This window comes from Xenopus laevis, chromosome 6L (assembly GCF_017654675.1).
Source record: "Xenopus laevis strain J_2021 chromosome 6L, Xenopus_laevis_v10.1, whole genome shotgun sequence".
NCBI lineage: Eukaryota > Metazoa > Chordata > Amphibia > Anura > Pipidae > Xenopus > Xenopus laevis.
Window position 1 is genome coordinate 17236581 of NC_054381.1, and position 26575 is coordinate 17263155.

At 38.6% G+C, this 26575-nt stretch overlaps 1 protein-coding gene across 2 annotated transcripts in view; it reads left to right on the top strand.

The window, feature by feature from the left end:
- Positions 1-26575, top strand: part of dync2i1.L (dynein 2 intermediate chain 1 L homeolog) — a 44727-nt gene that overhangs the window by 12742 nt on the left and 5410 nt on the right. For both annotated transcript variants that reach the window (XM_018267147.2, XM_018267148.2), the window contains 15 exons: positions 1436-1522; positions 2629-2794; positions 5241-5343; positions 12789-12918; positions 14412-14523; positions 14815-14903; positions 15056-15185; positions 16573-16745; positions 17285-17447; positions 17669-17776; positions 20517-20572; positions 21027-21078; positions 22088-22148; positions 23218-23317; positions 24878-25009. In XM_018267147.2, the coding sequence (XP_018122636.1) occupies positions 1436-1522; positions 2629-2794; positions 5241-5343; positions 12789-12918; positions 14412-14523; positions 14815-14903; positions 15056-15185; positions 16573-16745; positions 17285-17447; positions 17669-17776; positions 20517-20572; positions 21027-21078; positions 22088-22148; positions 23218-23317; positions 24878-25009 (1662 nt within the window). The remainder of the gene's footprint in view (positions 1-1435; positions 1523-2628; positions 2795-5240; positions 5344-12788; positions 12919-14411; positions 14524-14814; positions 14904-15055; positions 15186-16572; positions 16746-17284; positions 17448-17668; positions 17777-20516; positions 20573-21026; positions 21079-22087; positions 22149-23217; positions 23318-24877; positions 25010-26575) is intronic.

Here is a 26575-nt window from a genome sequence, read left to right on the forward strand (position 1 = left end):
GGGAAAGGGAGGGGATGAAATCACTCAGTAAAGAGTGACTGAAGTTTATCAGAGCACAAGTCACATGACATGGGGCAGCTGGGAAATTGACAAAATGTCTAGCCCCATGTCAGATTTCAAAATTGAATATAAAAAAATCTGTTTGCTCTTTTGAGAAATGGATTTCAGTGCAGAATTCTGCTGGAGCAGCACTATTAACTGATTCATTTTGAATTTTTTTTTTTCCGTGACAGTATCCCTTTAATAAAGGCTGGGTTTCCCGTGAGTTAATATTTGACCTGGCCCTGCACAACAGTCTCCCTGTATCCCCTGAGTGGAGCAGTTGATGCATAGATACCTTTTCACATTCATGACACACACACAATGTAAAGTATATTTAGACAGGAAATTGTATTTATGCTCAGGAAAATGTATTTAAAAAAAAAATAGTGGAAGAAATTAATATTTCCATGTATCTGAAACAATTTCATGTAGAGTGTAGGAGAGGTCAGGATGAGCAGTTGATTAAATACATTCAGATGTTATAAAGAAAAGTTTTAATCAGATCAAAAACAGCTCTCGTACAGAGATACCATAAAATAGCAGCCGAGCAGCATTTGCATAATTACTCTGGAAATAGAATCCTGGTTGGGACAGACTCCTACACACTGTTCAGCTCTTAATAATAATAATAATAATAATAATAATAATGGCAATGACATTTTATGGAATAGTATAAAGAGAAACAAGCTTAATTTATTGTTAGTATATAGCACATTTTTTTCACTGCATATATTAATCCATAGTTCTAGGAATAGGGGCTGTCATATATGCTTTGCAAAGGCATTCTTTATAGACTTCAGATTATAGATCGAGTACTATGGACAATGCATTGCAGATGAAAGCAATATGGAAGCATTTTATTATCAAAGGTCAAGTTTGTGAGGTGTTTATACCTTGAAAAAACTCGAATGTTTGCTTATTTATAAAAAAAAAACACGAATAAGTGTAATCGGAGTGAAGAACATGAATCCGTTCAATCGTGTGAAAATCCTGAATATTCGAATTGATGGAGTTTTTGGCAAAAAAAGCTTGAATTGCTTAAATTTATAATGTTTACCACCGAAAAAACCGTGAAGACTACAAACATCCACAAATGGATCAAGGCTCCTCTGCCCCTTACTAACTTTGACGTGACCATGACAGGTTTTAGCTGGAGTATTTTTGGATTTGAGCAATTTCCAGCTTCGGGGCATAATAAATCTCAAGTTTTTCTTTTCTAAACCCGAAAAATTTTAGTTTTTACAGAAAATAACCTTAAAAACTCAACCTTTGATAAAGAACCCCCTAATATTTGCCCATTTGTGTTTTGCATTTGATTGTTCCTATAGATGGATTTTGTGTTAGAACTGCTTGGGTGCATTTGATAAGATTTGATATCATTCTATTGATCTAGGAGAGTGAAAATGAAGGCTCCGCTGACCAAGCATTCAGTACTGATGCAGCAAATGAAGATTCCACAAATTATGAAGAGGATTTTGAGGTATTTCTTAGATATGAATGGGTCAACAGTGTACGTTCCAGTCTGATTTTGTTCGGCACCTAATTTTTTACTAAGGTTCTGCTTCAGGACCAGACAGATACTGTATTTAAAATCTGTCTTAACCTGAAACTGGGGCACAGTATGAGCCCAAGATCACTATCAGGGTTGACACATAGAGACATATAGAGGGTATTTGTGGAAATGCAGAATTCTGGCCTATATACAGATAATAAGAAGTGATACTGCTGGATGATATATGTATTTAGAAAGGCAGCAAAATATAAAAGAATGAAAGGCAGGATATGCAGTTAGGGGGCATGCACTAGATTGCACTAGATTGCACGAGGCTCATCAATTTGTAATATAAACAAATCATTCAGGGATCCGTTTGGTTGTCTCTGTATCATACATATGTTGTTCGCAGGACAGTCCCAAATTTGACAGCTCAGCCCCAGTCCTGAATTGTCACTGAAATGTCCCTACTTTCTCTTTGATTTACTGCACTGAACAGCCAGAAAAAGATACAACGTTTCTAAAACTTAATTGGCTTTTGGCGGAGAGCCCAGAATATGTGGCAGGTGCACTTGGATACTTTTGTAACAATTTAAGATAAGCAAAGAAACAACAATTTACGATATGCATGTCTCTTGGAGGATCCGAGACTTGCAGCTTAAAGGGCAATTCACCTTCATTAGCAAAACTGTAATAACTGAAAAAAGCACAAAAATATGTTGCGATAATCTTTTTGTCCCTCTTTCTATTTCCAAAATGTTGGGAGGTATGCTGTATGAACCCTATTCTTTAAATGGGGGTTATTAAAAGGGATGGGGATTAAGTCTTTTAGAGACAAGCTTAAAAAAAATAGACTATATTACAAAACTGCAGAAAATAATATCCGGTACGAAACACAAAATCTAACAGTATTCAATCCTTTTCTTCTTACATATGTACATAGTTTATTAAAATAAAAACTTTATTAATTATGAAAATAAGTCTTGTATAACTAAAAAAAAAAATTAAATAATGTTGCAATTCTTTAAAGACGCAAGAAAGACATTTCTAAAACTGATGCGTAAGAGTACTGTGCATTTCATTTTTTGTAACAGGATTATGCTGATGATTTTGAAAATGAAAGTGACAATGAGACTGAGGAGCCAGAGAGGAACCCTGAAATTGAAGCCATTCAGAGGGCTATGATGTTGGAAAATGAGAAGATTGCTTCATTTCCTTCGGCTCCTAAGCAGAAAGAACGTGACGAGAAGCCCAAACAGGGTGTGTTCTGCCAGACCAATGTGATGAAACTGTCCTGAACTTGAAGCTCCCAAGTAATGTCTCTGGCTCATCCTTTGTAATAGTGACCCAAGTCACTTACAAAAGGAATTCCAGAGCCCATTTAGTAATATCAGTGTTAACATAATAATCAGTAATTAGGTTTGATCTATGTAGCGCAACTTAGACAATGAAAGCAGATTTCTGCTAAAGGTATGGGATCAGTTATCCGGAAACCCATTATCCAGAAAGCTCTGAATTACAGGATGCCAGTCTCCCATAGACTCCATTTTATCCAAATAATTTACATTTTAGAAAAAGGATTTTCTTTTTCTCTGTAATACTAAAACAGTAGCTTGTACTTGAGCCAGACTAAGATATAATGAATCCTTATTGGAAGCAAAACCAGCCCATTGGGTTTATTTTAGGGATGCACCGAATCCACTATTTTGGATTCAACCAATCCCCCGAATGCTTCGCGAAAGATTCAACCAAACCAAATCCTAAGCAAATTAGGGATGGGAAGGAGAAAATATTTTTTACTTCCTTGTTTTGAGACAAAAGATTTCCCTCCCCACCCCTAATTTGCATTCCGATTCAGTTCAGCCGCACAGAAGGATTCAGCCAAATCCGAATCCTGCTGAAAAAGGCTGAATCCTGGATTCTGTGCATCCCTAGTTTATTTAATGTTGACATAATTTTCTAGTAGACTTAAGGTATGGAGATCCAAATTACGGAAAGACCCATTATTCGGAAAGCCCCAGGTCCCGAGCATTTTGGATAACAGGTCCAATAGCTGTACCAGCATTTAAAAGACAAGGAAATGCAAAATATGATTAAGTATCTGTGGAGATATGAAACACGTAAGCCTATGCCATGAGAACAAAAACATTAAAAACATTCCTCCACACAGACGTGTAAAAGAAAGTTATATGTTTAGAGTGCCTGCCAAACTGCAATATGGCTTGAATACAAAATTACTGGCGAGTTTGATAGGCACTCACCAGTTACTCTCATCTGTCCGTCTAACCTGGGCCTGTGAGCAATAAAGGGGTGGTTCACCTTTAAATTAAGTTTTAGTAGGTTATAGAATGGCCACACACTGAATATAACATGCAGCTGGGACAAAATACCCCGTTATTCTGACCACTAAATCAGTTATTTTTTTTGAGGGGGAAGGGGCATGTCCATGGTTTTGTTAAAGGGTGGATCACCCCCACCACTGCAGTGTATGACATGTGCCTACCATCTATGGGTGGGGGGGATGGTTCATCACAGGCAGGAGCTTTCTTTACTTTGCTTAGTTTTTTCAAGGTGAATTTCAAAGGAATTGTTCAGTAGAAAAACTGGATAAATAGGCTGTACAGAATAAAAAATGTTTTCAATATAGTTAGTTAGCTAAAAATGTAATGTATAAAGGCTGGAGTGACTGGATGTCTAACATAATAGCCAAAACACTACTTCCTGCTTTGCAGCTCTCTTGGTTTCCTCTGATTGGTTACCAGGCAGTAACCAATCAAGGGGGCACATGGGTCATAACTTGAGATGCACTGAATCCACTATTTGGGATTCCACCGAATCCTTGGTAAAAGATTCGGGCAAGTACCAAACCAAATCCTAATTTGCATATATGTAAATTAGGGAAAGGAAAATGTGGAAAAAAATTAGATATTTTGTGCCTTAAGCTACTGAAAAATACCTTCCCCTTTAAACAAAACAGGGATTGTTTGTCCATATATTGCAGTATATTTAAGCTGGAAAACTACGTCAAAGTCATCCCATATTTTCAGTAGCGTAAGGCACAAAATGTCTCTGTCTTAAATATATTGATAATGGGTTGAGTGCAGAGGACCTCTTGTATTTGTCTATGACAATATATCGCCATATAGTGTTGCATCTGACATTTAGGGTGCAGATTTATCAAGGGTTGAATTGGAAATTCGAATTGTTTTATGGTCAAAACTGTCAAATTCGACTAGAGTTTATTCAAATTCGAAAAAAATTTCAATTCGATTTTTGAGATTTATCATGCTCTGTCCCTTTAAAAACTCAAATTAGACTATTTGCCATCTTAAACCTGCTGAATTGGGTGAATGGGAGAGGTCCAGGGATCAATTTGAAGTTGTTTGCAGCCTTCCTGACATTTGAGTTTTTCTTGGTGAAAAAAGTTGCATTGAGTTTTTTAATTCGAGTTTAATTCGATTCGAGTTTTCGGGTTAATTTAATTCATCCAAGTTTTTAAAAAATCGTGTGGTTGAATTACGAATTGATGGGAGTTTAGGGGAGTTTTTAAAAACTCACATAAATTCGAAATTTGACCATTGATAAATGTGCCTCCTATTGTTTTGGCAGTCTGCCTGGCCCATCTCTGCTCCTTATTTGTACATTTCCGTTCTGTTATTAATTTGAGAGTTCATGAATATTTCCTTTTCCTGTTTCATATTTATAGGGGCAGTAGCTGCTCCCGTTAAAGAACAGCACCGGGGAGTGTTCATAGATTTCGTGTCGGCTAAGCAGCGACAAGTTAATGGTCAAATTGCTTCAAAACAAAAGTAAGTAGAATATTGCTTTTAACAATGACACATGAGGAGATCAGCCTCCAGCATCAAATCTCCTCCTCTGCGGGCGACTAATCTCCTCCAAATGCGTTCCCATCGGCAATAAAGTGCATCAGTAGACCTATGCGTCGCTTTGTTTTTAACGAAGTTGCCCAAAGTTTCCAGATGAAAAACTTATTGCCGTATATGTTATACCACCGGTGATTCACTATATTGCCGGTGGGAAAGCATTTGGAGGAGATTAGTCACCAATAGAAAAGGACATTTGTTACAGGGGACTAATCTCTTTAAGTGTCATTACTTTAACAGAAACTTATTGTAGTTGTGATTTACACGAGATCTTTCCTGTAGTGCAGATATCTAATGTGAGCACAAAGGAGCAAGTGTTTGTGAATGCAAAACAATTCCTGCCTAGTGCTGAACAGGATAGATTCTATTTACCTATCTAGTGGCGTTACTAGGAGATACAGGGCCCGACATCAAAATTATTAGATATTCTTAATGAAATTGCTCAGTTAGTGCCCCACTGGGTCACTGGAAATTGCTCAGCTAGTGCCCCCTGGGTCTTCCAGCAGTTGCAGTGTCCACTTTCTCTGTAGTTCCACCCTTGCCCCTATCCTTTTCCTATGTTTCATTTTTCTGCAACACATTGAAAGCAATGAAGGAAAAAAAACTGTGGCTTATGACCTGCCTTTAATCTATTCTAACCTTGACCTGTACATCTGAAGGGTCCCCATATGTTCTGTTTCTACTGCACGGAAAACTGGGTCCCTAAAGAAACAGTAACACCAAGAAATGAAAGTGTTTTAAAGGATTGACAATATAATGTATTCTTGACCTACATTTTTACTTCAGAAACTCTCTTATATTTTATATAAACAAGCTGCTGTGTAGCCATGGGACAGCCATTTAAAGCTGAAAAAGGAGAAAATGCTCAGGTCACACAGCAGATAACAGATAAGCTCTGTAGTATACAATGGGATTCTTTAGCACTTATCTGCTATCTACTTTGTATCCTGTGCTTGAATGGCTGCCCCCATGGCTACACAGTAGCTTGTTTATATAAACTATAGTAGTACTTATCTGTTATCTACTGTGTATCCTGTGCTTGAATGGCTGCCCCCATGGCTACACAGCAGCTTGTTTATATAAACTATAGTAGTACTTATATGTTATCTACTGTGTATCCTGTGCTTGAATGGCTGCCCCCATGGCTACCCAGCAGTTTGTTTATATAAACTATAGTAGTACTTATCTGTTATCTACTGTGTATCCTGTGCTTGAATGGCTGCCCCCATGACTACACAGCAGCTTGTTTATATAAACTATAGTAGTACTTATCTGTTATCTACTGTGTATCCTGTGCTTGAATGGCTGCCCCCATGACTACACAGCAGCTTGTTTATATAAACTATAGTTGTGTTTCTGAACCAAACAAATCAATTGTATCAGTGCAGGGAACAGTATATTATTTTGTCATTCCTTTAAAACACTTACACAGCACCTTTGTATTGTATGTATTAAATGAACCAATCAAAGCTCCAATCTTGATAATACAATCAACACCTCATTTAATGACATCATTGTGGATTATGATAAACAGATTATGCTGATTGGAGCAACATTCCAGAGGATAAATTTTCTGGAAGGAAGATTTACAAATTAATCTGAATTGAGAAAGCCAGTTGGATGACTGGTGAAATGTTTTCAAGATGAAAAAAACACAGCAAGTCCCGTTGATCTGACTTATTTCTATAGATACCAGTAAACCCCCGATTCTCTAAAGAATCGTTAATGAAAGAATGGTAACAACAGTGAGGCAGCAAAATGCGATGGGTGCTGATTCACTCGGCATCCCCAGGCAGCAACTGGCGACGCTAATTTGTGGGGATGTAGAGTGAATCTGTGCCTATTGCTTGTTATTACCTATCTGCTATTAGAATTCTTAAATTTTGAGTTTATTGGTAGTAAAGTGTTACTGAAAAATTTCTTTATAAACAACATTTTTTGTGAAAATGTTCTCCTGTCCTTGAATGAGTTCTCCCTGGTGAGCTGTACTTAAAATCTTGACTTTAACATCAGATGAACGCTGCACTCTTGAAAATGCAACATAAAGTTGACCATGACCAAACACAGGCTCAGATAGGTAAATGCCGACTTTATCCAATGTTTGTCCTTGTGATTTGTTGATTGTCATGGCAAATGCAGCCTTAATGGGGAATTGTCGTCGTTTAAGTTTAAAAGGTAATTCCTGGTCAGAACTGGTAAGGTCAATTCTGGGAATCAAAACAGTATCACCGCTATGGGATCCTGTAAGCACTTCTGCCTTGATAACATTTTGTCTCATGCTCTTCACAACCAACCGTGTACCGTTACATAAACCTTGCTTAGTGTTAGGGTAGGGGCACACGGCGCGATTTCGCCGCGATTCTGCGCTGGGCGAGTTGTCGCTGCGTTTTTTAAGCCGAAATAGCTTTGCTAACTTTGGCGCTGGCGTCAATGCAAATCGCGGCGAAATCGCTGCGCTAATTCACACGCGGCGATTCTTTTTCTACTGTCGCCCGGAAACGCTCAGCGAGGCAACTTCGGACGACAATAGAAAACGAATCGCCGCGTGTGAATTAGCGCAGCGATTTCGCCGCGATTTGCATTGACGCCAGCGCCAAAGTTAGCAAAGCTATTTCGGCTTAAAAAACGCAGCGACAACTCGCTTAGCGCAGAATCGCGGCGAAATCGCGCCGTGTGCCCCTACCCTTAAGTTTCTTAACAGCATGACTATTGTTCCTACTTTGAGTATAAGATTGTGTTGTGGTAATCCAGCATTGTTGATAGTGTTTAAATATTCTAATGGGAAGTTAAGTTTCTCACTTTCGTCTTCAGAATCAATACAGTCAGTACTCAGAAAGACACAGCTTTGTCCAGGAAGTAATGCAATCACTTGGTTGTTTATCATGTCAACATCAATATTTTTTGGAGATAATATAGCCCGTTTTGCTAAAAATGGCCACCCACGCAGGTACGCAACCGGTTCCCCTCCTAGAGTGACGCTAGCGCCGCCATTAGACAAACTTGCAAAGGAGTAGCAAGATGGCCGACGCTTATACAGACTTTAGTGGGCGGATGACAAACTCGCAGAGGAGTAGCAAGATGGCCGACGCTTATACAGACTTTAGTGGGCGGATTTGGCAGTGGGCGGATGACAAAGTCGCAGAGGAGTAGCAAGATGGCCGACGCTTATACAGACTTTCGTGCAGGTACGCAACCGGTTCCCCTCCTAGAGTGACGCTAGCGCCGCCATTAGACAAACTTGCAAAGGAGTAGCAAGATGGCCGATGCTTATACAGACTTTAGTGGGCGGATGACAAACTCGCAGAGGAGTAGCAAGATGGCCGACGCTTATACAGACTTTAGTGGGCGGATTTGGCAGTGGGCGGATGACAAAGTCGCAGAGGAGTAGCAAGATGGCCGACGCTTATACAGACTTTCGTGCAGGTACGCAACCGGTTCCCCTAGTGTGACGGTGAGCGCATCTGCCTCCCTAGATCCTAACCTTCCAGCGGTCGCCGCCTGAGTGAGCAGGAAAGAAGAGGCGGCGGGAGGCAGAAGGAGACGGTGAGCGCATCTGCCTCCCTAGATCCTAACCTTCCAGCGCATCTGCCTCCCCGATCCTAACCTGTTCTGATCCTAACCTTCCAGCACATCTGCTAATCGAAGGCCGCATCTATGTCTTTCGGCTGAAGTTGCGCGCGCATCTCATAGATCCTAACCGAAGTTGCGTGCGCATCTGCCTCCCCTCCACTCGGGACATAGATAGGCCTTCGGTTAGTATATAGGATACCATGTACTGGATGAATGAGAATCTTCACAAACATATTAAATGAACCACATGGCATTTTTTTCCTGTGATATAACATAAAGCTCTGGTATATGTTGTATTTTAAATAAGCATTAAAAACAGTCCTTTATTGCACCTATTTGTTCTATAATTGTCTAGAATGTCATAACAAATATTGCAAGCAGTTGAGTTTATATATTCAACAGGCTTTAATGGGTTGTTCACCAACTTTTAGGGGCCAATTCACCAAGCTCAAGTGAAGGATTCAAAGTAAAAAAACGTCGAATTTCGAAGTGTTTTTTGGGCTACTTTGACCATCGAATGGGCTACTTCGACTACGACTTAGAATCGAAGGAATCAAACTAAAAATCGTTTGACTATTCGACCATTCGATAGTCGAAGTACTGTCTCTTTAAGAAAAAACTTCGACCCCTAGTTCCCCACCTAAAAGCTACCGAACCCAATGTTAGCCTATGGGGAAGGTCCCCATAGGCTTGGCTAAGTTTTGTTGGTCGAAGGATAATCTTTCGATCGTTGGATTAAAATCGTTCGATTCGAAGGATTTAATCGTTCGATCGAACGATTATTCCTTCGATCGTTCGATCGCAGTATTTACGCAAAATGGAAGGATTTTCATTCCCCAGTCGAATATCGAGGGTTAATTAACCCTCGATATTCGACCCTTGATGCATCGGCCCCCCAGTGTGATGTGATATAGAGAGTGATATTCTGAGATAATTTGTAATTATCATTTTTTATTATTTGTTTTTTGACTTATTTAGCTTTTTATTCAGCAGCTCTGCAGTTTGTAATTTCAGCAATCTTGTAGCTAGGTACCCTTGTAAACATGAATAAATCTGGAGCAGGCACTCAAATAAAGGCAATCTTCCATCAAATAGTTAAAATAAAGTAAAAAGATTTATTGTGTCCTCTGCCTTACGCGTTTCGTGTTACAAACACTTAATCATATTCCTTGTAAACATGCAGTGATTTGAATAGGATACTGGAATATGAATAGGATAAGATTCTTTATTTGTCACAAGCATAGTTATACAAGTACAACATGCAGTGAAATGCATCCTGATCCACTTTTTTAGACTGTGCAAGGTTAAAACATACTAGTTAAATACTACAACTAGGTACAAAAAAAATTACCATAAAAAAATTCTAATTTTTTTTTTTTAAAATTAAATATAGCAGCAGAGCATATGTAGTACAAGATGAACCATGTTATTTACATAAGTGACGTGACGAGTGAAGATTGTATTAAAAAATAAAAACAGCAGTGCAGTGCACCAAATAACCATGTTACGGTGATGGTGAAATAAAAGAAAAGAAAATGCCGCAGTAGCCATACACAGTATTAATGGGATACTGTCATTGGAAAAAAATACAGTATTGCACTCCAACTTTCAGTACAGCAGTAAAGGGTGATTGAAGTTTATCAGAGCACAAGTCACATGACCAGGGGCAGCTGGGAAATTGACAAAATGTCTAGCCCCATGTCAGATTTCAAAATTGAATGTAAAATAATCTGTTTGCACTTTTGAGAAATGGATTTCAGTGCAGAATTCTGCTGGATCAGCACTATTAACTGATGTGTTTTGAAAAAAACATGTTTTCCGATGACAGTATCCCTTTAAAGTGCATAGTATGTGGATTGTATAGAACTGTATTGTGGTGACGTAATGTGTCACATAGATCAAGTAAGCGCTAGTGAAAAAAGGGAGAGAAATGGGTAAGATCACATGAACCATATTATTTACATAAGTGACAGTGAGTGAAGATTTTATAAAAAGTATAAAGAAAAAAAAAAACCAGCAGTGCAATACTGTATTGTGGTGGTGATGAGTAATGAAAAGTAGCAGTAACAATACATTTGTAGCCTTACAGAGCATTTGTTTTTAGATGGGGTCGGTGACCTCCATTTGAAAGCTGGAAAGAGTCAGAAGAAGAAGGCAAATAATTAAGCAAAAAATAATAATGGAGACCAATTGAAAAGTTGCTAAGAATTATCCATTCTACAACATACTACAAGGTGAACCGCCCCTTTAATGGAAGCATCGGGCACACATGAGTAAAGTGTGTTTTAAAACACAGGACTCGCTCACATGTGCGAAGTAGAAAGCAATACTTTGAGGATCAGAGTGGGCCAATACCCAGTGACAGTGATAGGAAACATGACAATTAGCACCTATGTAATCTCAAGCAATCATTATGTATGGTTGTATTTTAATACAGGCCAGAGATAAGTACGACCCCCATAGAGTCTTCCTAATAACAATGCAAAGAATATTGTTTTTCTGTGACATCCGTCTCAGTCCACACAAATGCACACAATGTCTCTAGTACAGACAGACCTGACTATTGAAACCTGTAACTGGAGCCAACCCTGCCTATAAATTGCTCTAAGTAAGTTTTAATTGGAAGTTTGGGAGCTCCTCCAAGATTCATTTCATAAAGTGCTGTAACATAGGAACATTATCTCGATTCTTCATTTCCTTCCCCTCCGTAAGTGGTAAATCAAAGGCAAATAGAGACATTTCTTGGTAAAAGAAACCCCCCTCTGTTTCCAAGTCAGTTCTTGCTGAGGCTTATGGAGCGGGTCACTGAGAGTTTAGACCTATCATTGTCCTCAGCCTACCTGTGCAATACCCAGGCTCTTGGCTGCAGCACTGGCTTCTTAAAGGACCAGTAACATCATTTTTTTTTTTAATTCGTTAGTATACAATGAAAAAAAACCACAAAGACATGAAACTTTGAAGTCTTTATTAAGAAATAACTTACCGAATCTCCGCTTGCACTCAAAAAAGGCGATCCATCTTGCGGAGCTCTATTTCTCCTCCCTGCCTTCCTTATGGAAGATAGCCAGTGTGAAGAAATCGAGTGCCACACGATGGATCGACGATCTGTCGCCTTTTCTGAAGAGCAGCGCAAGCAGAGTTTGGGAATTTATTTCTTAATAAAGACTTCAAAGGAAACTCCGATTGCGCTCCTCTTCAGACTGGGTAAGGATCCATCGCGTGGCACTCGATTTCTCCTCCCTGGCTATCTCCTATAAGGAAGGCAGGGAGGAGAAATCGAGGACCGTACGATGGATCGTCCTTTTCTGAAGAGGAGCGCAAGCAGAGTTTCGGTAAGTTATTTCTTAATAAAGACTTAGCAATTTCAAAGTTTAATTTGTCTTTGTGTTTTGTTTTTGTTGTATACTTACGGTTTTTTGTTTGTTTTTATTATGTTACTGGTCCTTTAAGTTGTTCGCAGTGTGATGAAATTGTAGAGAGGGTGTATTCTGCATAGCAACAACTCATAGGTATTCTTCTCAAGAGTGAGCTAGTATAAGCAGTCATAGAGCAGCTCTGCAACCTTTATACATGCCATAGACCCCCTGGGTGACCTCCAGTATCCTAATGTACAGTCTGGGATTTGCTTTTCCTTTTATAGGCAACTAGTATAGAATTGTTGAATAAACATCTTCAGGTTGTCGAAAGCACTACGCCTTGCATTTGGCTCATACGTACATCAGAGACTCTAGGCACCTATAAGTATGGCAATTTTCTTCTCAGAGTCTTCTCTAAATGAATGCCTTTGTTCTTTACTCTAGAAAACGCAGCACTGAAATCCTTCGACTGATCGACTTAGACTTTTCCGCTACCCTGTCCTTGTTGGACCTTCACCCAGTAAAAGAATATGAAATGTACATCCGAAATTTTGGGAGAACAAACACTAAACAGGTAGAGGATGAGTGAGATTGTTTAGAGAATAAAAAATGCATTACTGAATATATTTGCACATGTAACCTTTATTTACTACAGTATGGAATCCCTTATCTAGAAAACTGTTGTCCAGAAACTGTTGTCTAGAAAACTTATCCAGAAAACTTGGAATTAAGGGAAACCATCTCCTATAGAGTCCATTTCAAGCAAATAGTTCAAATTTTTAAGAAATATTTTCTTATAAAAAAGAAAACAGACTTGAGTTTGAAGGTTGGTTAGTAAGCTGCCTAACTCCATATTGGTGGCAAAACAAACCTATTGGATTTATTTAATCTTTTAATAATTTGCAGCAGACTTAAAGGGATACTGTCATGGGAAAACATGTTTTTTTTCAAAACGCCTCAGTTAATAGTGCTGCTCCAGAAGAATTCTGCACTGAAATCTGTTTTTCAAAAGAGTAAACTGATTTTGTTTTATATTTAAAGGGATTCTGTCATGATTTTTATGATGTAGTTTTTAGTTCTAAATTGCACTGTTTACACTGCAAATAATTCACTCTACAATTTAAAATGTCATTTCTGAACCAGCAAGTGTATTTTTTAGTTGTAATATTGGTGTGTAGGTGCATCTCAGGTCATTTTGCCTGGTCATGTGCTTTCAGAAAGAGCCAGCACTTTAGGATGGAACTGCTTTCTGACAGGCTGTTGTTTCTCCTACTCAATGTAACTGAATCAGTCTCAGTGGGACCTGGATTTTACTATTGAGTGTTGTTCTTAGATGTACCAGGCAGCTGTTATCTTGTGTTAGGGAGCTGCTATCTGGTTACCTTCCCATTGTTCTGTTGTTAGGCTGCTGGGGGGGGGGGGTGATATCACACAATTTGCAGTACAGCAGTAAAGAGTGACTGAAGTTTATCAGAGCACAAGTCACATGACTGGGGGCAGCTGGGAAACTGACAATATGTCTAGCCCCATGTCAGATTTTAAAATTAAATATAAAAAAAATCTTTTTGCTCTTTTGAGAAATGGATTTCAGTGCAGAATTCTGCTTTAGCAGCACTATTAACTGACAACTAAAACATTTTTTCTCATGACAGTATCCCTTTAAAGTTGGCTCTCAAGCACTCAACTATGTTGCACCCTCAAATCTCCTCCTTATCTGCCAAGCACCCACCAGTCAGTAACCTTTACTCTGTCCATCACCTTGTTCTCTCCTCTCCTACTCATAATCCCTAAGAAACTTATCCAACTTCACTGACTCTGACATACACATTAGTTACTGGTTGCAATGTCACACTTACTGCCAATATCTAGAGATATACATTATCTTTGCCGCTATGCATGGCAACCCCCATCTTATATCTCTCTCCCCTTCCCTTTAGGATTGTAAACTCTTGTATGGAATGGTAATCTGGAGGGGGAGAGAGGAGCTAATGGAGTGAGATTTAAGAATGATTGCCTGCCCATTGCTATATCAGCCTCATTGCTGCTCTGTCTGTATCCTAATTTTAGGCCTACGTTCAGTGCAATGAAGATAATGTTGACAGGGAAGTACAAACTGAAGAAATAGACATTGAAGAAAAGTGGACCCAGCATCCAGGAGAGGGCGCTGTTGTCTCCGGAGGTGATTATTGTAATACAGATGTTAACTGATAATACAGGGAGAAACAATTCTCTTTTTCAGGCCATATCCAGTTCATCTTTCAGTCATTTCGTTTCACAGTCTGGGTGCAAGAGCATGGAGGACCTACAGTTAAAATTACATGCAAGTGACCTGCAGAATAAAAAATAAAACACAAAATAACTAGAAAGAATAAATTGTCTTAGACTAACAGTGTGTGTATCATCCTACATTAATTTCAAGTTGACCATTCACTTTATCAATTCTTACTGTTGTCTGCTTCCTGAAATCCAGGCCATAAAAGTGATGCAGCAGAGAATGCAACATCTTCAATGAAGGTTGACTCCCAAAAATTATCAAGTTTCCTCCAGTCTGCCTGCCAGGTAACCCAGTACACCCTCTGTGTAAGAGTTTTATTTCTATGTTTCCTAGCATCCTTTTCCTACTAGGATGCAGAATAGCCAGTAGATAGATAGTTTATATTAGCTATAGATAGTTATATTATCTGACACCCATGCTTTCCTCTGCTGCTAAGGTTATTGCAGTTCTACTTGAAGAGGATCGAGCTGAGAAACGGTCAGACTGGAATGTCCAATCCAAAGAGCCTTGCATGTCCATCAGCGATGGCTGCTTCCAATTAAACACCTGCCTCCCATTTCTCCAAGGTATCATTTATACTTGTCTTTTGCTAGTGAGCTCCTCCTGCTTCTCAGCTTCCCCTCTTTGACAACAGATGGTACAACCCTAATCATTACATTGTTGGTAACAGCAGGGCCCACTTATCAACACTGGGCAAATTTGCACCTGGGTGGTAACCATTAGCAACCAATCAGCGATTTTTTTCCAGCCAGCTGCAAGGAAAACAATGAAAGCAAACATCTGATTGTTGCTGCTGGGTAACTGCCCAGGTGCAAATTTGCCCAGTGTTTATAAATGACCCCCGGATCTCTATGCAAATAAAACGGCAGCCAGCATTGCAAGCATTCTATCAAAGTTCTACTGGCTTAATGTACAAGCAACCACAACTATGGCCACAACTGAAGGGATCCTGTAGGTTCTAGGGTTTATTATTATTTCTATGTGTAACAATAATATTTTGTGGGTTGTGCCCTTCAACTTCTTCTCCAGCTCCTGTCTCCTCAAATCTTTAGTTGAGTAGCCAACCCTATACAGTTAAACCACCATTTTACATTTTTTCAGGGGACCAGAAAAAAATGGTGTAAAATCAGGGAAATGTAAAATCAGGGAAATATATAATGCATAATATATATATATATAGGTGGGACCACAAAACAACAATGTAAAATGAGGGAAAACTTAAAAGCAGGGGTTGTCAAATTGAGGTTTCACTGTATATAAAAAAACACAATACTTGGGGGATAAGACCAGCTTTCAACTTGAAACAGTAAGGCAAAAGTTCACCAAACTATTAACTTCTATTTGTATAAAGAACAACAGCAATAATTCAAGCAACAGCAACAAGTAGTTAAAAATACAAGTACGGTATATTTATTAGGATATTACAGGTGGAGGCCTGTAATGTCCTAATAAATATACTTATATTTTTAACTACTTTTGCTGGTCTTTTTGGAGGAAGCTGACAATTTCTGCTGTTGTTCTCTATACATGCACCCACAGGTTCTCTATACATGCACCCACAGACTGGGGTGAACTGGGATTATATCCTCTACCCTTTATTATTTTTATTTGCTCCTGCTATTGGATTCAATACACTTTGGTAGTGCTAAAATTGTCTCTTCGCATTATTCCTTTCAGTTGTTCTATTTGTATATACAGTATGCCTTACATTCAGCTGAAAGGAGGTGCTTGGGGTTAATTATTAGCCTATTATCCTTCCATGCACTGGGAGGAAGAGCTAGACCAAATTTCATTTCTTCCCAGAAAATATATGTATTAAGTATTTCTAAGAGGAACACATTTTAAAATCAAGAACCATTTATTGGACTTGAATTGATCTATGTTGCTACTTTAAGTTTTGGAATATCGCTCATTTTTTCATAACTAAGTCCCACAGAATATTTTTGTTTGTAGCCCGGCAGGTGTACCATTTACACTTCTCCCCAAGCCAAAGGCATATGCTGCTTACAGTACATGGATTATGCAAGGACCCCAGCATCCCACGTCTGGACAACCGCTACATTATCTGCGTGTGGAATGTATGGGAACCCTCTACTCCTCAGAAAGTCCTCATCTGTGATGCAGAGGTAGAAAACCCTTCACTTTATATGACAAGCCGTTCGAAAAATACCTTGTCTATCATTAAAGGGGAACTATTGCAAAAACGAAAATTTAATATAAGCTTCCTCATACTGAAAAATTTGTAAGTACAATCAATTAAAAATTCTGTATAGTTTCCAACTCCCGAATGAAGAAAGAATGAAAATAAACAGATGCTGAGAGAGGGATAGTAAGGATCAACTTTATTATTTCAGAAACAGTACATCATTTTTAATTGATTGTATTTAGAAAGTTTCTTATTTCGGTATGAGAAAGTTTATATTATTTTTCATTTTCATGATAAAATGTCTATTTACAAGCATGTGAGATTTAGGATAGTCTATCACTATGATGTATGTGGGAGGTGGGCATATAATGGAGCACAATCAAGGACTTGCTCACAAGAGCTTGTGCTGGATTTTTAAACACTTTTTTGTCCAGATAGTTTTGCAGTTTTTGTATTTTATATTGATGTTTTTACCTTCCCTTTGCTGTCTCTGTAATGCTGCCATGTTTAATCCTGCAGGTAAAGTGCTGCTGTTTTAGCCCTGGCAGAGCAGCCCTGGTGTTTGCTGGAACAGTAGATGGGACTGTGGCTGTGTGGGATCTACAGGAAGACCCCACTATGCATCATACCATGAAAATCGCCGATACAAACTGGACAATTAGATCTGCCACCTTTTCTACTGGTTGGTACCGCCTTACCCAGCAGCCTATAAAGGACAATGTTCCCATTTTGTAAGGAAACCAGCCTATCCTGACACTGCATTGGCAGCTCTGGGATCCTCTTATTTCACTATTGGCTTTCTACTACAAACCCCTCATTTAGGAATGTTTTACTGCTATTTTTATTTTAGTTCTCTGTGTTAATTGGCCCTATTAAAATAAAGATGTGTATGTTCAATTACAGATGGTGTTTTTACTCCGATAACCCACACATGCGCTGTAAGGGCGATAGAACCTGTGTCCAGTGCAGCTTATAAGGATCACGGGATATCACTGCTCTCATCTCAGGAAGGTACAGTCACATTTTGCTTTGTCCATAAGATTATTTCATTTGTCTCAGGAAGTCTCTCATGCAGTTTTCTCATAAATCAATATTTCACTACTGAACCATCTCCTACTGAGAGGTTTGGTAATTCACTACTGAACCATCTCCTAATGAGAGGTTTGGTAATTCACTACGGAACCATCACATACAGAGAGGTTTGGTAATTCTCTACTGAACCATCTCATGCTGAGAGGTTTGATAATTCATTATGGAACCATCGCATACAGAGAGGTTTGGTAATTCTCTACTGAACCATCTCATACTGAGAGGTTTGGTAATTCTCAACTTAATCATCTCATACAGAGAGGTTTGGTAATTCTCTACTGAACCATCTCATACTGAGAGGTTTGGTAATTCACTACGGAACCATCTCATGCTGAGAGGTTTGGTAATTCATTATGGAACCATCGCATACAGAGAGGTTTGGTAATTCTCTACTGAACCATCTCATACAGAGAGGTTTGGTAATTCTCTACTGAACCATCTCATGCTGAGAGGTTTGGTAATTCATTATGGAACCATCGCATACAGAGAGGTTTGGTAATTCTCTACTGAACCATCTCATACAGAGAGGTTTGGTAATTCTCTACTGAACCATCTCATACAGAGAGGTTTGGTAATTCTCTACTGAACTATCTCATGCTGAGAGGTTTGGTAATTCATTATGGAACCATCGCATACAGAGAGGTTTGGTAATTCTCAACTTGATCATCTCATACAGAGAAGTTTGGTGATTTACTACTGAACCATCTCATTTAGAGCGGGTTGGTTCTGTAGACATTGAAAGTAAAAATGAGCTTTGGGACAAATGTTAATGATGAATCTGCATATCTATATTTCTCCCCAATACATCCCTATGTAAAACCTTATTGGCACTACAGGTCCCAAAACAATGGGTGGCCCTGTTTGCTAAAGTACATTGAAATTGCATATCAGTCAGGATGCCCCTGGTCCCCTACACTTTTGCCCAAATTTCTGCTGAGCCCAGTGCCCCCATGTTATCTCTTATGGGACTATGAGAAATGACTCCTCCAAATTCATCCTTTGAACGGAAAGTGTGTAGAATGTAAGAAGAAATTCAGGATACTGATGCAGCCTTTATCATGTGCTGTTTGCCTGGGACTGTGAGTCCCAGCAGAAATACCCCAGGCCCATGGCTGTAATTTCTTTCCAAGAGGCAGTTCATGTGGGTGCAGTTAGTTAGGTTCAAGTGTGTTAGCTTTGTTTTGATCATGAATGTAACCATTTACAATGGCTTTCTTTGGCTAATAATTTACTGCTGAAGTGTTGCATTACGTTTACCAATGTGTTCTTGAATATGTAAGGAGTGTGCTAATGCTGTATCATAATCTGAACATTTATAGTTAAAGGGGAACTATCGTGAGAATGAAAATGTAATATAAGCTTCCCCATACTGAAGTAAGAAACTTTTTAAATACAATCAATTAAAAATTCTTCATTGTTTCTGAAATAATAAAGTTTATATTCACTATCCCTCTCTCAGCATCTGTTTCACCTCATTCTGTCTTCATGCAGCAGATGAATGATCCAATATATCTTATAAGGTGGCTCCTTTCCTAGCAGATGAATTAGAGCTCATTTAAAAAACTGATTCCAGTACAAACAAAATCTAACAAAATAACTGCCTTTTGCACAAATTCTGCATGTAGAGAGACATGATTTCTGGTGATTTTAATAGAGTGAGCTCTAATACATCTCTATGCAAAAGGAGCTCCCCTATATTCCTCTCTCAGCATTCTGTGTTCATTCAGCAGTTGGGTGTCAGATGAATGATCCAATTTATCTTATAGGGGGGCTTCCTTTCCTAGCAGATGAATTAGAGCTCACTCAAATAACTGATTCCAGTACAAACAAAATCTAACAAAATAACTGCCTTATGCATAAATCCTGCAGGCAGAGAGACATGATCTCTGGTAATTTAATAGAGAGAGCTCTAATACATCTTCTAGGCAAAAGGAGCCCCCCTATAAGATATATTGGATCATTCATCTGACACCCAACTGCTGCATGACGACAGAATGAAGAGAAACAGATGCTGAGAGAGGGATAGTGACCATAAACTTGATTATTTCAGAAACAGTACAGAATTTTTAATTGTTTTTAGAAAGTTTCTTTTTTTTATTATTTATAGTTTTCATTGTAACAAATAATAAATTCAATAAAACATAACATGTAAACAACTGTGTGTATATCATTGACTGGTAACTCTGTGCACTGTGTCATAAAGATCATCCTATATATCTTATTACTTCTTATGACCTCTTGAGATCTCCTATATTAGCTCTGCTGTCCTGCAGCTGGAAGGAAAGAAGAAAGGGGGGATATCTTGAGGTGGGGAGTGTAAGTGGAAGAAAGGAAGAATGAAGAGAAGGGTAAAAGAATTATTCTGGGTTCAGTATGCTATTACCGGGAGGCACATTAACTACCATGTTATTTAAGTAGTTCCAGGATCGTTGGTAATGGTCTCGGGTTGGATTCGTTCCAGGTATTGGGCCCACGGATGAAAGTTTCTTATTTCAATATGCTGAAACTTTTAAATTTTCACTTTGCGTGATAGTTCCCCTTTAAATGGATTATGGCTCTGCTTTATGTAGCTTTGGTAATTATTAATAATAATAATAATACCTGTGATTTAATTGTACATTTTTTTAAAAAATATCTTATATAGTCATTTTTCATTCCACAGAAGGGGTTTCCTTCCAGATGGCGTCCCTGGATGAAAGTGCCCACCTTGTAATATGGGTACGTATCCCATCATCCAATTTACTAGGACATAAACACTTGGATATCACAGACCTGCTTAAATTTTAAGCGTATGGTTCTGTGAGATGAGTATATATATATAGATATAGATATAGATATATATATATATATATATATATATATATATATATATATATATAAAAAGGTGCCAAAATGGCTTCATCAAGTTAGCAATGTGTAATTAGTGCAATTAATTCAAGTGTGTGTATATGTATATATATGTGTATATATATATATATATATATATATATATATATATATATATATATATATATATATGTATATGTGTGTGTGTGTATATATATATATAAATCAATACATCCCCTTCAACTTAGTGCTATAAAATGAGATGATTTTGCTCTTTCCTTTTAACATAATCCCTCCTCTGCAACTAGTTCTCATTTTGACTGCCATACATCTCCTATCCTTGCAGGTGGTGGTGGAGCTTAGGAAAGTGGATTCGGCAGGATCACAGAATGATTTAGGTAAGTACATGCAGTGTAAAAAGCAAAGCCAGACACTTCAACTGTAACAGAGCTCACAGCTCATTCAACAGCTAAATCAACGAGTGTGAATAATACTAGTTAAAGGGGAACTCAGTCCCCCAAACAGTTTTGTGATTTATATACAAAGTGAAGCCTTCTGAAATCAAAAGATATTTACTTGTCTCATGCATTACACACAGCAATTGCCTAGATACCAAAAATGAGAGTTCTATATAATAAAATATAATTCTGCGCAGCTTTCCTGTATAGACATACATTAAAAATGTGATTTGTTTTATGATAATATAATTGGAACTGAAAGCAGTATTTTGTTTATCCATTTCTGTTCTCTGGTTCTTCAAACAATGTAGCGAATTTGGGTCTCTGATGACCAAAATAAATAACATGTCCATCAAGTTAAACCTTAAGTCTGTATATAACCTGCCTAACTGCCAGTTGATCCAGAGAAAGGCAAAAAACCCCATCTGAAGTCTCTCCAATTTGCCTCAGAGGGGGAAAAATTCCTTCCTGACTCCAAAATGGCAATGGGACTAGTCCCTGGATCAACTTGTACTATGAGCTATCTCCCTTAACCCTGTATTCCCTCACTTGCTAAACACCATCCAACCCCTTCTTAAAGCTATCTAATGTATCAGCCTGTACCACTGATTCAGGGAGACAATTCCACATCTTCACACCTCTCACTGTAACAAACCCCTTCCCAATATTTAGGCGGAACCTCTTTTCCGTAATGGGTGCCCAAGTGTCAGCTGGATCAATAACAGAAAAAGGAAAATAACAGAAAAAATTAAAATGACGCAACCTAAAACATTCTGAGATACCAGTGAAGTGTATCATCAGTGTTTGTTTTTTTTCTGTTAATCATTTTTTCAAATATATGCACACAAGCAGGAACAACACTGATGGCAGTTGCGATTGTTTTTTCAATAAATTTGCCCTTCACTGTATGTATTATGAACAGATTTAAAAACTTCCTTTTAATTCCCAGGTTTAATACCCGGAGGGAAAATAAAATTGGTTCATAGCTCCTCGATACATCTTGATAGCAAGTAAGTGACCGCCGATTTCCCATCGATTTCGTTCCTGCATACTGTTATGAGAAGGGGAGCTGTAGTAAGAACAACTGAGTGTTGCTGCGGTGTATTGGAAATCATATTTTGGCTGCTGAAAACTGTATAGGCAGTGCCGCTGAAAGTCATTATCGGGTTCCATGAATGTATACTTACTAGCCACAGGGAGAGACTGTATTAGAACAGGAAAAGAAAACTTGTACCCCCAAAAAATTGTACACATACACATATAAATACATAATTTGTCTTGGGTATGGAAGATCACCAGGCCTGGACTGGTGACCTGTAGATTCTGGCAAATGACATTATCAGAAGTTGCCATAGACCAGGTGTCCCCAACCTTTTATACCCATGAGCCACATTCAAATGTAAAAAGATTTGGGGAGCAACACATTTATAAAAAAAAAAAAAAGTTTCCCAGACTGCCAAATAAGGGCTGTGATTGGCTATTGGTAGCCCCTATATGGACTGGCAGCCTACAGGAGACTCAGTTTGGCAGTACATCTGGTTTTTATACAACCAAAACTTGCCTCTAAGTAGGGATGCACCGAATCCAGGATTCGGCCTTTTTCAGCACGATACCGATTCGGCCGAATCCTTCTACTTGGCTGAACCGTGTCCTAATTTGCATATGCAAATTACTGGCGGGGAGGGAAATTGCGTGACTTTTTGTCACAAAACAAGAAAGTAAAAAACTTTTTCCCCTTTTACAAAGGATTCTGATCCGGAACATGTAACGTTTCTGGCCTAATCTCGGCCCTTTATCAAAGCTTGATAAAGGGCCGAGATTAGGCCAGAAACGTTGCACTTTCCGGATCAGAAGCCATATGTTCTAATAAAGGCTTTTTATTTAAAAGTAATCTCTACGTGGCAGTGCTGTGTCATACATTGGATTCAATAATAAGCATCTGCTTTGAGGCCACTGGGAGCAACATTCATCGGATCTGAGGGGGGCTGTTTGGGTCTCTGTACTTCAAATGTCAGGACAGATTGTTGAGTTTAAACCTGACAATCACCTCATATAGGTTTTTACACTTTATTTTTTCAGTTTTTTCTCTAAAGAAGTCTTATCCCTGGGGGTCCCCGAGACCCTGAATATTAAGTTTCTGCCTCAGGACTCCAATCATTTTGTCATTGGAACAGACATTGTAAGTGTTCTGTAACAATTATTACTTCACACCGCTTTCCAAAGATCATTCATATTACTATATGTAGTGTATTATTAGATATTATTATATTATTTTATTTACCCCTACATGGATATGAGAGGAGATAATGTTTTGTGCACACAGGACATTTCTTTTCAGTATAATTAAATTGATGCACATAGATGGGAACTGCCATTATACTGTGTGCAGAGAAAATTCCTTCCCTGTCTATTTCTGTTTATACTTGGGTTAGATCACTTGTATCAGTAGATTTTAATTTTATTTTCCCTCCGGGTATTAAACCTGGGAATTAAAAGGAAGTTTTGTATCAGTAGATGCAATCTTTATTAACACAAGTGCAGCTGTACCCAACTGGTCATAATAACATACAACTGCTATTTTACTGATGTTTACCAACAGCATGGCAGCTCTCACCTCCTATGTATAAATAAATGAATCCAGATTATATTCACAGAATTGTCTGCACCCTGATACTTCGCTTTATCATTAAAGGGATTCTGTCATGATATTTATGATGTCGTTTTTATTTCTAAATTGCACTGTTTACACTGCAATTAATTCACTCTACAATATAAAATGTCATTTCAGAATCAGCAAGTGTATTTTTTTAATTTATAATATAGGCGTGTAGGTGCATCTCAGGTCATTTTGCCTGGTCATGTGCTTTCAGACAGCCAGCCCTTTGATGATGAAACTTCTTTCTGATAGGCTGTTGTTTATCCTACTCAATGTAACTGAATGTGTTGCAGTGGGACCTGGATTTTACTATAGAGTGCTGTTCTTAGATCTACCAGGCAGCTGTTATCTTGTGTTAGGGAGCTGCTATCTGGTTACTTTTCCCATTATTCTTTTGTTAAGGTGGCCATACATGGAGAGATCCGCTCGTTTGGCGATGTCGCCAAACGAACGGATCTCTCTCCGATATGCCAACCTTGAGGTGGGCAATATCGGGCTGATTCGATCGTGGGCCCTAGGGCCCAACGATCGGATCTTAGCGAACGGGCGGTCGGATCACGGGACCGCATCAACGAACAGATGCGGCCGCGATCCAACGGGATTTTTAGTCCCATCCGATCGAGATCTGGCCGACTTTCGGCCAGATCTCGATCGGGGAAGCCCGTCGGGGGCCCCCATACACGGGCCAATAAGCTGCCGATTCAGTCTGTCGGCAGCTTTTATCGGCCCGTGTATGGCCACCTTTAGGCTGTTGTGATATCACTCCAACTTGCAGTACAGTAGTAAAGAGTGACTGAAGTTTATCAGAGCACATGTCACATGACTGGGGGTAGCTGGAAAACTGACAATATGTCTAAGCCCATTTCTGATTTCAAAATTAAATATAAAAAAAACAGTTTGCTCTTTTGAGAAACTGATTTCAGTGCAGAATTCTGCTGGCGCAGCACTATTAACTGATTTTGAAAAAAACATGTTTTCCCTTTAATGTTTACGCTTAGATTAGATTTTATTTAAATAGAATATTTTTTATCACTAAGATGACATTTATGATTCTATTTATAATGATAATTCCCCCCTTCCCAGGGCATTGTAGCACGGGGCACACGCTATGGATTTACAGAACCACCGAAGCAGTATAAGCCTCGACATGGAAAGCTGAGGCCGTCTAAGATCACAGCCATTGACTTCTCTCCTTTCGGCGCATCTGCATTTCTGGTAACAAAGCTGGGCAAATTCTTGTATTGGATATGTATTATGTAGGGTGGGCAATGGAGGACGGCATTTTTCCATAATCCCAAATACAAATGTAACCATGAATACATCTACGTTTTATGGAAAACTCACCAATGTAGAACAGTGACCCCGATGCTCCAGGCCCTGAGCTCAGGAGAGCAGATAATCCATACAGAAAGAAATGGAAGGTTTAGGGCACACTGGAGACCTGTCTGTCTGACACCTCATAGACTACGTTTATTTCAAAAACGATAAAAAAGAAGAAAATGAAGACCCATTGACAAGATGCTTAGAATTGGCATAGCCTTTTATTGATGGGCACATTTACTTAGCTCGAGTGAAGGATTAGAATGAAAAATACATAAAATTTCGAAGTTTTTTTTTTTTGGCTACTTCGACCATCGAATTGGCTACTTCGACCTTCGACTACGACTCCATTTGATAGTCGAAGTACTGTCTCTTTAAAAAAAAACTTCGACCACCTAAAACCTACCGAGTATCAATGTTAGCCTATGGGGACCTTCCCCATAGGCTTTCTAAGTAATTTCTGATCGAAGGAAAATCATTAGATCGATGGATTAAAATACTTTCGATTCGTTCGATTCTAAGGATTTAATCGTTCGATTCTAAGGATTTAATCGTTCAAGTCGAAGGATTTAATTGTTCGATTCGAAGGATTTAATCGTTCGATCGAACGATTTTTACTTCGATCGAATGAAATCCGATAAATCCTTCGACTTCGATATTCGAAGTCGGAGGGTTTTACTTCGATTTACTTCGGCCGCCATGTAAATCACAGAGGAGGGTAAGTCATTCAGGTTGTGTTATCACATGAAAATACATGAGAATTTTGCAATTTCAGTTACTTACTAAAGGCAGTTTACATTCAGTCAGTGGGAAGGGATTTGGGATGTTTTCAAGGCAGCAAAATACCCTGTTGGACATTTCCTTTAAGGGTTCCTTTACCCAAAAATGAATATATGCATAATGAAAGGAAATTTAATTCTATACAGGTATGGGACCTGTTATCCAGAATGCTCAGGACCTGGGGTTTTCAATAATGGATCTTTTCGTAATTTGGATCTTTATGCCTATTAGAAAATCATGTAAACATTAGAGGGGTTGTTCACCTTTGAGATAACTTGTAGTATGATATAGAGAGTGACAAAGACAATTTGCAATTAGTTTTCATATTTTATGATTGAAGTTTTTTGAGTTATTAAGGTTTTTATTGAGCAGCTCTTTAATTTGCATCTTAACCAATCTGGTAACTAGGGTCCAAATTACCCTAGCAACCATGCATTGATTTGAATAAGAGACTGGAATATGAATTAGGGATGCACCGAATCCACTTTTTTCGATTCGGCCGAACCCCCGAATCCTTGGTGAAATTTCGGCCGAATACCGAACTGAATCGGAATCCTAATTTGCATATGCAGATTAGGGGTGGGAATGGGAAAACTTTTTTACTTCCTTGTTTTGTGACAAAAAGTCACGCGATTTACCTCCCTGCCCCTAATTTGCATATACAAATTCTGATTCGGTTCA